This window comes from Montipora capricornis, chromosome 7, assembly GCF_036669925.1.
Source record: "Montipora capricornis isolate CH-2021 chromosome 7, ASM3666992v2, whole genome shotgun sequence".
NCBI classification, from domain to species: Eukaryota; Metazoa; Cnidaria; class Anthozoa; order Scleractinia; family Acroporidae; genus Montipora; species Montipora capricornis.
In genome coordinates this window covers 37,674,724-37,687,481 of record NC_090889.1, presented here as the reverse complement: position 1 = coordinate 37,687,481, position 12,758 = coordinate 37,674,724, and the positions used below count along the sequence as shown (strand labels likewise).

General features: G+C 39.9%; 1 protein-coding gene across 3 annotated transcripts in view; it reads left to right on the top strand.

The window, feature by feature from the left end:
• The window catches only part of LOC138057922 (gamma-aminobutyric acid receptor subunit beta-like), a 51,512-nt gene extending 41,578 nt beyond the window's left edge, over positions 1-9,934 (top strand). For 2 of the 3 annotated variants that reach the window (XM_068903827.1, XM_068903826.1), the window contains exons 7-10: positions 254-336; positions 1,632-1,760; positions 5,281-5,666; positions 8,385-9,933. In XM_068903827.1, coding sequence (XP_068759928.1) covers positions 254-336; positions 1,632-1,760; positions 5,281-5,666; positions 8,385-8,720 — 934 coding nt within the window. In that variant the 3' untranslated portion in view covers positions 8,721-9,933. Of the gene's footprint in view, positions 1-253; positions 337-1,631; positions 1,761-5,280; positions 5,667-8,384 lie in introns of all 3 variants that reach the window. The other variant, XM_068903825.1, reaches the window with a different exon arrangement.
• Positions 9,935-12,758: the final 2,824 nt, after the last annotated feature.

The following is a 12,758-nucleotide window of genomic DNA, read 5'->3' as shown; positions in this document are numbered from 1 at the left end:
CCAACGTGTTTTGATTGTTTTTGTCATCACTGCCTCGCTAACAAGCTGAATTTTAATATACCGAAAAAGACATATTTCCTTATTTGAAACAAATTCTCATTTTTCCTTTGAACAGAATAGTTCGAAGAAATCTAATCGTGTTTTGAGTGATTTTTTTCTGACATATGTATTTAGGTAAAACTATCCTCGCAGTACTTTAAAGAACGAACTAAGTAGGGGAAAAGAAACATGAAGGATTATTGTGTTTTCCCAGGGTGAAGATCGTGGCGTCCTGTGACATGCGTTTAGAAGATTTTCCGATGGATACTCAAGAATGTGCGCTGTTCTTTTCAAGTTGTAGGTTTATAATATATAAAAATAATATATTCCTTTCGGTTCACCTTTCAAGGGGTTAATTCCCTTATGTTAATCTCTTGATGTCTTGCTGATCCCTACTCGAACTTTAAATGCGCTGTATATGGCGATGTTTCTCGTGACGTCACCATTGTTATTGATATGCCAACCGGAAGCTAATAGGTCATTTCCGAGTTCATGTCCACCTCCTCTTCAAAACGAGTCTAAGTGCGAAGATTTTGTGATGGTAATTAGTTCTACTTCACACATGAATGAAAACTAATTTTTATATGAAAAATCTCGCACATAGACTCGCTTTGAAGAAGAGGCAGACATGAACTCGAAAATGGCTTATTGTCTGTTGAAACAATGACCTCTTTTTTTCCGTAGATGGCAAATTTGAATATCAAAAGAAATATGACGTCAAATCAATGTGTGTAAACCATAAATATCGCTATTTACGTACGTGAACAGGCGGAATTCAACAAATCCTGCAATCTGATTGGTTCCGAAAAATATTATATAACGAAAACATTGAAGGCGAACTATAAAAAGTTCTGTGATAATTTGTGCAATAAATATTCCCCTAACGCCTATATGCCCGGAACATGTTATATGATATAATTAGTCGTTCTGTTTCCTAAAATCCCCAGTCACTTTTCTCGAACTAGGAATACGTGTGTTGCTGTGTGTGGATCGCCAACTTGGATCATCAGTTGTGCTTGAATGGATTTCGGAACAAAAACAGAGATTGATGCGACCCCTTTAATAGTGTGTCTTCGTGTTTACTTAAACACAATAGTGCTGTTTCCTTTACCGATCCAATAGCCTTAAGGCAAGTTTCGCATTCTCACGGTTAGACTGGATCTTGCATGAAATGGAGGCTAAAGGTTGGTTCACAAGAGTGGGGCAAATCAACCCCAAGGAAGTACACCCGTCGAACGCAAACGCAATCATATTGAAATACGCTCGCGCAATTGAGTATCCCAAGACGGTGGACGAAGTCAATCCTAGAGGCATGTATTTTTTACCTTGCGTTACACCGATTCACACCTAAGAAATGCAAACTCAAGCGCAAGCTTTTTTGTTTATTTCTTGCGTCGGGGCTTGCGCCTGCGTTTGCGTCGCTCGTGTGAACCAGCGGCCTAAATGCGTGGGAAATAATTCGCGTGTGAAAAGATGCCCCCACATTTGCCTTCATTTCATGCTCGATCCAACCCAACCGTGTTAAAATACGAAACTGGCCTAATAAAAGGCTCAGCCTGTTTAATATTTGATTTTTTACCTGTTTTTGAAAGATGGTTACGGCGTGAAAGACATTATTTACAAATGGAAGAGAGACACCGCGACAGTTGAGAAGACTCACATCGCCCAGTTTGTTGTGAACCATGTACAAATAGATTCCACAAATGTAACTTATGAATCGGGTGAGTATCTCTGATTTTTAAAAACTAAACAAAGGATATCAGATTTCTAGCATTTTCATTAGCTCGCTGGACACAAGCTATCAGTCCATATACCTGCTGTACCTAATATGGTCAAGGAACGTGTCAGCAATAAAGCGAAATAAAAATAATTTTGCAGCTCTGAGAAAAAATGGTCGACAAAAGCTGTTTTGGACCGGAATTGACTGAGGCAGAAATCCATGCTTTTGTCGACAATACTACCCCCGGGAACATCATGGAGTTTTTAAGAAAACAATTATTCTACCCGGTCTTGCTGGATATATGGAGGGTATTACATGGCCGCGCGTGGATACGAATGTTATCTTCGAGTGCTGAAAGTATCTCTCACGCGTGAGCGAAGCAAACGAGTGAGAGATATATTCTCACATGTGAAAGATAAAAACGATATGTTCACTGCGAGCGGATCTCTCACGAGTGAGCGAAGCGAACCAGTGAGAGATACTTTTAGCACGAGAAGACAAAATTCGTATATCCCCAAGCGACCATATAATGTTCTGTTTATTATATAGGTATTTATGAAATGTCTAGATTTAAAACAATTTGTTTTACTCATTTTCGAAATGATGAAAAAGTGGTCACCAACTGCTAAAACACGCATGTTGTGTAACATGAAACATGATATGAAAGTTATGAAAAACAAATCATGATAATGTAAAATTTGCAATAAAGATGTTAAAACAGTAGAGAAGAATTATATTTAAAGCACAAAAGTATCTTACAATGAAGAGGAAACTCGCGTTTTCTCGGCTAATCGTGTTCGTTACCATGCTGACACCTATATTCTCACATGTGAAAGATGAAAATGATATGTTCACTTCGCGTGGTTACGGTGAAGATATGACTTTTTAGTATAAGGAGAAATCCTGGTGTTTCATCAGTATCTAAATAATAATAATTGTTAAGGGTTTCGTTGTTATAGTCCAAAGTCCGACGTTACGTTAGGGTGTTAAAAGAGAATTTAATCAACGATGACGGGTACGGCAACGGCATTACCGCAAAGCAAGAATGTTATTGGAGTAAAAAAGTAAAATATTCATCATGAGTCATGCATTTAAGTTTACTTCTTTGCCATATTCCACAAAACCACTACGTGACATCGCCAAATGTAAAGTTATGACGACAACGCAAGCAGACCACAACGAACCATTCATTTTCTCTCTTTATACTTTAAAATCGCGTGTACCCAACAAGTTACGGGATACTAGGCCCGTACTGTAAAACAGGCTGAACAAGGTGGAAAAAATCGTAAAAATCTTACGACAGCGCTAAGTTAAGTTCCAGCAGAAACCCATACGAGTTGAAACGTGTAACGGCCCCTTGTGTGCTGGGAAACAAGCTTGTAAATATTCAATTTGCTAAGTACCATATTTGGAACAACAAGAGAGAAACATTCAACCAATCAGTTCGCAAGAACACCGTGACGCAATACCACCAATGTTTTCGACTGGAGCGAGGGGTTTCCAAATATGGTACTTAGCACTGAGTATTCGGAAGCTGTGAACGCGCGTTACACGTTTCAACCATTATGGGTTCCTGGTTCCAAAAAACTAGCCAAATTTGTACTAGAGACGAATAGCTCTTTTAAGGCAAATTATCCGTCTGAGACGGATAAATCGTCTGTAATTCGGCTAGACACGAGTGAATTAGATAAGAATGTTGATCTATCACTTTGCGGTCTTGCCCCAGCACAGTCACAAATGGATTTATTCTTAGATAAACTTTGCGCGCTTTGTATCGTGTTGAAAACAATTTCTTTCATTCAAAAACTCCAGTTCCGTCCGTATTTGCTCTGTTCTAAACCAGTCAGACCGGGGCACTACAGTGTATTACCGTCTCATACTTTGCGCATTCTCTGGTCCAGATATGGTAAAATGACGTAATAGTAGAATGATAATTCGTCTTGGACGAGTTATTCGCCTCTGGTATAAATTTGGCCAGTCATTCTATAAAGAAACGACGATGGCTACAGCAACGAAAACGCCATAAAAAAATAATGTCATCGGTTAAAAGAGGAACAATGATCGTGATGCACGTGCTGCACGTGCGACTCGCATTTTAGTATGTACGTTTGCTGTACTCTGCACAAATATGACGTGAATCACCAAATTGGACGTTTTCAACTAACCTCTGTACACAGGAATAACAATAGAGAAATGCACGACTTCTGGTGGACGAACAAAAGAACCTAATGAGAGATTCTTTGTTTCGTCCACCAACTAGGGTTGTCTATATCATGCACACAATTTTCACTATTATGCTAATTCTTTAAAATCAAAATATGTTACTATTAGGCTCAAAAAGGAACATAAAATGGAAAAGTCCAGACTCCCAGTCCCACCACGTGGCTATGTCCGTTTCCTGTGGTGAGGTCTGGGGCGGTCGATTGTTACATATATTTCTCCACAGGAAATCAGGAATTCCAATCTCGAGATTGTACCTAATTCCATGTATTTGTTTATTTATTTTCGATATTTTGACATATTTCCGGGAATTTTTCTTACCATTATGCAGGCGTAATGCTCGATGCTCCTGCCTCACTATTATGCTCAAAATTATACGGGGATAATGTGGACAACCCTACCACTAACATGGCGGTGATGACGTCACGTGACCTCCTATTTGAGGTTTTAGCGACAAGGAGAGCGTAAAAATACAAACCTTCCATTTTCTATTGTTACCCTGAAATGGCTCGTACCCAGTTAATTTTTAGGATACTTCGCACACATTGTATGACGTGAACGAGATGGAAAGACTTACGGTTTGTGTTAAATCACATTTTGAGGTGACGTTTTCGTCCACGTCTATTTGTGCATTCCTTATTGACCAATCAGAAATGCAAACATTGCTGTGTTTCCATAGCAATTTCCGTATTACACTCTTTAGCCTATTTGTGTATTTTTCATTGAGGGATCAGAAACGCGATATTCTTTTGAGTGTAATAAAAAACGGTTATCGATCTCTTTAACTTTAATTTATGTCGACACTTTTCCCCGGCCGGATATAAAATATTGCTAAGTAGAGCAAGCCGTGCGCTTTGCAAGTGGTCGCACTAAGTTTGCTGAGACATGGAAATCACAAAAAAGACAACTACAAACATGTTGGCGTTATTCGGCCACCAACTTGGCTATTTATTATATCATCAACGAAATCAATAAAAACCGCAGTAAATTAAAGCCATGTTCAGCATCGGTGGGACGAGAAAAAACGCCTACACCTATGAATGAAAGAAAGGAAAACGAAGGACGGAGCAAGGGTAGGGAGGGAGGGAAAATCTTGATAATCCAGGTTTAGTCCGTGAAGGTACAGCTAAGAGCGCCCGTCACGAAGATTGCAATCCCTTAACTAGACCTATTTTTTACTCCGCCCTTATCTTTGATTGGCTCATTTTTTTGGCTGAATGCATCTATTGACGCGAGGAGGTCAAAGTCGACGACATAAATGGCATCATTCCTTACAGTAATAATGCCCCTTTTTTCTACAGGGAACTTCACCCAGCTTGTCATCAGATTCAGCTTCAAACGACGCATTGGGTACTACGTCATCCAAGTCTATCTCCCAGCCTCCTTAATGGTCGCGATCAGCTGGATTGTGTTTTGGTTGGATCAAGACGACATGGGTGGTCGAGTAGGTCTGGGAATTACAACCATACTGACGATTATGTTCTTACTTGGATCAGTGAATACCTCGCTTCCGCGAGTGAGTTATCCAAAGGCCATTGATTGGTTCCTTATAGCCTCTTTCTTGATGGTGTTTCTGGTTTTAGCGGAGTGCATTGTCGTGTATATACTCCGACCAAAGAAAGACGACAAGAACGATGGGAATGAGTTACCCGTTGGTTTTGAACTTGAGCCTGATGAAACTAATGAGGTAACTTACTTATCCCCACATAACTAACATATTTAATTTTGACTATGAAATGATATATGAAATGGATCATATATTAAGCTGCGGATATGAAATGAAGTGAAGTTATGATAATTAACAAATTGATGTCAGTTTTTTGTGCGTCTGTCCTGTTATTGATCATGAATTTCGTCATAACATTGTCAAAGTAGTAGCTGCAGGATTCCACTGGAGATCTCCTTTCCAAGCGACCACTTAAGATTGAAATAAGCTTTCTTTTTACCTCGTCTTTGTTTTTGATGTCTTTAGCTTAAAGTAAACAAATGTCCTCTTTCGATTTCGGAGAAAAAGACATGTTCGATTGTTTTCGTCGGATTGCGTCATTCAAGTGCAGAACTAGCGAATGACCTCATCCCCTTCTTGGCGCGAAACGCAATTGAAAACCTTGCAAGCCAGACAAGTTGCTTGCTCATCTGCTTCGCGTCCGAAAAATCACGCTTCGCTCGTCAAAACATTTTCTCCTGGGATTCTCGTAAGGTCGACTTGTGGCATTTCATATATCAATTCATCGTTGATTCATTCTTCACGGGAACACAAGAACGCACAAATGACCAGCTCCCAACATCAGTGGCTTCATAACTCAGTCGGCAAGAGCGTCGCACCCGTATCGCGAGGTTACGGGTTCAAATCCCGTTGAAGTCTTGAATTTACCAGGCTTTTCTACGCAATTACAAAAATGGCGTTCATAACTGCGAGGATCATAGCTTCACTTGATATTTTATTTTGTTAATGAAATGAACTGTATGTAACTGATCCTCAAACGCCACTTCATTTTATTTATCAAGTCCTTTCACGGGAACACATGAGCCCAACAAATTTACCTGCTCCAAACTGAGACGCTTCAAAGCTCAGTTGGTAGAGCATTGCGCAGGCATTGCAGAGGCCCTGGGTTCGAATCCCATTTGGCATCTCTCAAGAGACAATTGCTTAAATTATAATAATTACAATTACAATTACAATTACAATTACAATAATTATAATTATAATTGTTATTATTATTCAGCTCAATTTTATAATTTCTTTTTATGTATATATTATTTTAGGCCCTTTTTTTCCGTGAAACATATTTTTATTACATTTTTCTATTCTCATTGTAAATAGTAGATTTTATTGAATAGGTAACACTATCTTTTTATCAAGAAATCAAATCGCAAAACGTACAATAGAAATTGAATTGTAATTATTATTATTTTATTAGAGTGCTTATTCACATTAAATTATCATTGTCATATAAAATTATATGACAATGATTGACATATAAAAATTATTGTCATATAAACTTTATTATTATTATGACAGTTTGAAACTTTTGAATGTCAATACCTTAAAGCTACCTGGGGCGTTAATCGTAACCCAGGAGCTCCTTAAAAACACCATGTTCAAGTCCTATTTACAAATATCTTTCTAAAAGTATTATCCACTTAAATCTATTAAACTATGTGAAAATATAAAATAAGTGATTGCTAAAATTAAAAAAAAAAATGAATAATAATAAAAAAATAATAATAATAATACATTTTTTTTTACAATGATATCCTTTGCTGAAATGAAATTCGTGTTATATTGCTCGTAAAGTTTATGTGATTACTTTAAAAGTGCGGGCAATATTAAGAGAGCTTGATAAGACCGATTTCTGCATCTTTAGCAGGACTCCTTTAGTTCTCACTCTTGACCCGAGTAAATTCCTCATTCCCCCCTCCATGTTTGTGGACCATCCACCTAGCACGTCAATAATGATGTTGTATTGTTGCACATCGTACCCAGGGTACTGTCGCTTTATTTCCCATCTTAGGGGGGCATACTTGGCTGTCTTCTCCTCTTCCTTACTTGTTCGGTTATCAATCCATGGACAGCTCATCTCTAGTGTTATCACCTTCTCCTGTTGGTGGTCGATAAAACGGGCATCGATTCTGTTTGCTCTCACCTCGGTGTGCTCAGCATAGAGCGGGACATCCCAGTAGGCTTGAAACTGGTCGTTTTCATTTACCGGTTTGGGTTTTACTTGGGAGAACAATGGTGGGACTTTGTCAATAAGGTTTGCGTCCTTCAGGATCTCGAAGAACAGGATCTTCAAGGCGTTATTGTGCCTTTCCAAGTACTTGTTCTGGGACAAGGTGGGACATCCAGCTAGAATATGCTGAACTGTTTCTGCTGATCTACTGCATAGCCTACATGCCACTTCAGTAGCTGGTCGGGCTCGCACCTTGTGACTGTAATATATTCGTGTTGGCAATAGTTGCTCGTAGAGCTCGATCACTCCTGCAACGGTGTTAGACGGACACAACGTCCAGTCCTTAAGCCAAGCAAAGCAGTCTGCCTTACTCAGACTTACATCCTCCCACCTACTTGTGTGTAGCTTTCCTTGCCACCTCTCTTCCCTCACAGCCTGTGTATTCTGCTTTTCTACAGTTTCCTTCAAGGCAACTTTGATCTTCTTGTCTGTGATTGTTACTCCCCCCTGGGTGATGCAGGGTGACGGGTGCTCAAGGTCCAGGCCAAGACCGAGCTCTGCTGCATACTTCATGCTATCCTTTAAAAATGAATGGTGTCCCACCTCACCTGCTCTTTCTTCAAACGTTATTATTATTATTATTATTATTATTATTATTATTATTATTATTATTATGACACACAGATCAATTCATGACACGCACAATTTTTCCTCCTCTTTATATCTTGCAGGAGATGTTAACAGAAGCCAACGGTGGCAAACCAATTAATGTCTTGAAAAAACGGCAGGTAGTTATACTTGAAAGATCCCTAAGTAACAGCGAACCTGTGATTCCGAAGGCCAGGGGATTTAATAGAAAAATTCCTTTTCTGCCCGAGAAAGATGCTGAGAAACACATGATGAAAAAGTACAGTGCGCATGCTCCTTCTGGGAAGTACGCTGAAGCTATAAGAGGATGCAGACGATGCCAGATAGCGAAGATTATTGATTACATTTGTCGGTTCTTATTTCCTTTAGGTTTTGTCTTATTCAACGTCTGCTACTGGCGGCATTATCTAAAGGATTGATTCTATCGTGATTCTGCTCATTACGGTGTTATTTCGGAAATACGGTTGCCATATTGAACTAGTCGCCCCTCCCATTACGTTTCGTCACTCCTCAGATCTTGCGCCCTCTCGTCCAATATGGCGACCGAAATCAAACAGCTCAGTCAATCTGGCAATTCTCGGTTTTCACATGACGTCACAACCGCCATGTTGGTGCCCAAAACAAAGAAAAGGCGGCCATGTTGGTGCCCCGACCAAATCCTCCGGGAATTTAACACTATTATTATGCAAACGCTTCCTTTTGTTTTCGTTGAAAAACATGGCTGTTGATCACGTGAGTGAAAACCAGCAATAGGCTTGATCAATAGCTATTGCCGTTACGGTGGTCTTAGCAATTCTACAAACGTTTCACACATACAGAAAGCAAATTTTGCAAAATTGCGTCGCCAATATTGAAAAATGGTCACCAAAGATGTACATTTATGTGTTGATTTGGAACATTGCATCACTTTCAACACCTCGATTTGATTGAGTCCGTCTTCCAGAACATTAATAAAACTCGTGTAATCTCGTTTGTCATTGCTAAGGCTGGCGTGGGCCTGTTGGAAGTAGGAAGAGCAGTCCATCTGTCAGCTAAATGGATTTGTATGGCGATGCTCCATCTCTCTTTCTCCGACTTCTGAATTCATTTAGTGTTTACATTGGTTGAATGGGCCAACTGGATGGCTCGCTTTTAGTTGGTTTCTCTTCATTGTTACATTCCCTTGAGTGTGTCTTTTTCGTATATCGCTATGTACCTTGCAACAATTTATTTTTTAATTGGAAGGAAGATAAGTTATGCTGATGTCGATTGGCACCGCCCTAATTTCGTAAATGTTGAGAAGAAAGCTTAGGAATGCACGGCTTTTGGCGCTGGCGCTTGCCATGATGAGTAAAGAAGATTAAAGACAAACAGGACAGAAATACCTTTAAGCTAAGCAAAAGGAAAGTCGTTGTTGTTGTGTTGTGTTTTTACCGTTCAGTATCGTTATTGTGATTTTTTTTTTCCACACGTCGTAAAACGGTTTCATATCCTGCTGTGTTCCTGGAATAGATACGCGTCAAACATTGCAGGGGGATCCATATCTCCAGAGAATATCCTTGTCAGGAGCTCCCGAGTAGATTTATTTATAGAACGCCTCCCTTGGGAGAGTTATCACAGCCCACTGTTGTAAAAGCCAATCGAAACAGAGCTATCCGGCTCAGTGTCAAGGAAAATAATACGTGAAAAACCTGTTCCTAAAAACAAACTTACTCGGGAAAGGGTTGACCCAAGGAATTAGTGGGGATAGAGGCTTCCCTTGATGAGCTCCTGGTGTCGTACATAACACGGGGATCTATATCTCCAGAAAATATCGTTGTAGAATGAAGGGATCCCGGACTTGAAACAGATGGCCCCAACACCATTTCTGTTTTAACCCCCCACCCACCCCCCTCCTCCTACCTGAGCCTCCCTTGGAACGGTTGCCCGAGAAGTTTGCGCCCCTCCCCCTCCCCCCCCCCCTGTTGACACCCCTCCCTTGAAACGAATGCTCCCATGAGTATATCCCTGTAATTAGATGCACGCTGATTTCAATAAGCGTCACGAAGTGTCCCCTTGCTCTTTTCTCCAACTTCAACTTCACTTGTGTCTCGGAATACAGACAATTAACGCCACGACTGTCCCAATAAATGCTGCTCCTCGAGTAAGGATAAACAGGTGCATTTCAGTTCCCTAAGCTGAAAATAAAGCCTGGTTTCCATATAATCTGCAAAGGTCAGTGGATCGGTCTTCGACACCGCCGGTCGTGATGGTCGGGAAAGTAGAACTAGATTCAACTTTCCCGACCATTAGGACCGTGCCGCTTACCGGTCGTAGACTGGAGCAAAGGCGTAGATCTAATTGTGTGCGTTCCTTGAATAAGTGCATACTGGTCCTTCCCTCGTCCTTCTAACATCCTTTTCCCTCTTCGAACCGTAACCACGCATTTTTCGAAGATAATTAATCAACAGTATTTGTAAGAAGCTATAAAATTCAGAGCAATGTATGACGTTCTTTTCCAAATTGAGGCTTAAGTATCTCTGAAAAATGCGTGTTTACCTCCAATTCTCTTTTTGGATACCGAGATCACTTGCAAAGTCCTGCTTTCTCCGCATTCTTTGAACTGCACAGAAATACCTCTGTATTAATAAGCACCACCCATATGAAATTAAGAGTATCTCGAGATGCGCAGAGTGTATGCGCAATAACAATAGTAGGCACCGTACTTCATAAGTGAATTGAGCCCCTTGTTTTATATATATTTCTCGTCAACTACTGGCGGTATCGTGCGCATGAATATCAGAAAGTGACTTAATTTTTTGATATAATGAAATTTTGATCAGAAAACTTCAAAACTCTCTTGACATTGCCTCGTTCCTAAAGTCATTTCCCTTTCGTCCATTCGTGTTGTCCAAATGTAGGCGGTCTCTTTGGGGAAGTTTCCTAATCCTCCCTTTTCAACGCCCTGTCCTCGCGAAAGAATTTTACATGCAAGTTTAATAATGGGGCAGATATGAAAGGTCGTATGCAGAAGGCTTTGTATGCTCGGCTTTTGTTTTAATGGGAGGCTTTCAATGGAGAGGTTTCAATTAAATGGGGCGAGCAGCATACTATCTTTGGGTCGCCTGTAATTCCTTAGGGTTCCTCTCGTCACGGTAGCAGGTGGACCGTCTCGATTTTAGTTTATCGCGAGAATTTTGAGAAAGAGAGCGTGCAGCAGTGTCATACTTCGATGCGTCCTTTTCTTGCACGTCTTCGCTGTCAGAACAAGTACTCGGGTCGAGATCACAAAGAAGTTGTAATATTTTGTTACCCTTTGTTCCAAAATGATAGTAATTGACGCTGTAAATAAGTTTTTTTTAGTAAAATTATCATAAGCGGTATGCACAATTGATCTTTTTTGATGCGTTACTGCCTGGCATCTGCTCGCAGCATTTTAGTTTATCGCGATAATTTTGAGAAAGCGAGCGTGCAGCAGTGTCATACTTCGATGCATCCTTTTCTTGCACGTCTTCGCTGTCAGAACAAGTACTCGGGTCGAGATCACAAAGAAGTTGTAATATTTTGTTACCCTTTGTTCCAAAATGATAGTAATTGACGCTGTAAATAAGTTTTTTTTAGTAAAATTATCATAAGCGGTATGCACAATTGATCTTTTTTGATGCGTTACTGCCTGGCATCTGCTCGCAGCATTTTACTTCAAATCTGTAACCCCTAGTTGATTAATTTTAATCGGTTTAGCTTCTTAAGAAACTATGCGTGGTGATGACTCGGTGTGGAAGTTGGACAGAGCGAGCTAACGAACGCTCTAAACGCCATTTTTAAAATTTCTTTACAATCCAGTTGATGAGCCCTTTTCTGCAATTCTGTTACCGTCGTTGTTAGATCTTTAACCGATACGCGTTTAATTGGCTATATCCCGTCTCATATCTCATAAGCGTTGGAGAAATGATTAATGCTTCATTAAAGTTTTTAAATTATTAATATGGAGGTTTCGGTTCCCTTGACAAAATTCTGAGCTTTGTAACAATTGGCGTATATTTAAATAACCATTTACCGAAATGGAGGTGGCTAGTGGTGTTTATCTATTAAATTTTCGTTTCTTGTTGTTTTTGTGTTCATTTCGCACGAGGTCTTGCGCTTTAATGTTTCGCATGGTTCATTCTTGTACTACGCGAAATATTCAACTTCAAAGACCGTCACGGCAGCCCTACGATAGTGGTTATTTTACTTTAACTCAACGTTTATGCAACAAAAGTTGCGTAAGGACTCACCTCCCCAATTAAAAAGGGTCACGACATGGAATTTTTCTATGATATAGAGCGATATAGGATTTTTTTCTAAAGGCACGTTTTCCTTTGCGCCTGTTTGTTCGGCTGTATACTTTTGTGTTCGGTGCATTTGTTTAACAAAGATTAATTTGAATGCCTTTGAGGATTAAATTCATTAAAGGAACGCCTAAATTTGCATTTGAAAGAACATTTGTGTGGATACAATCC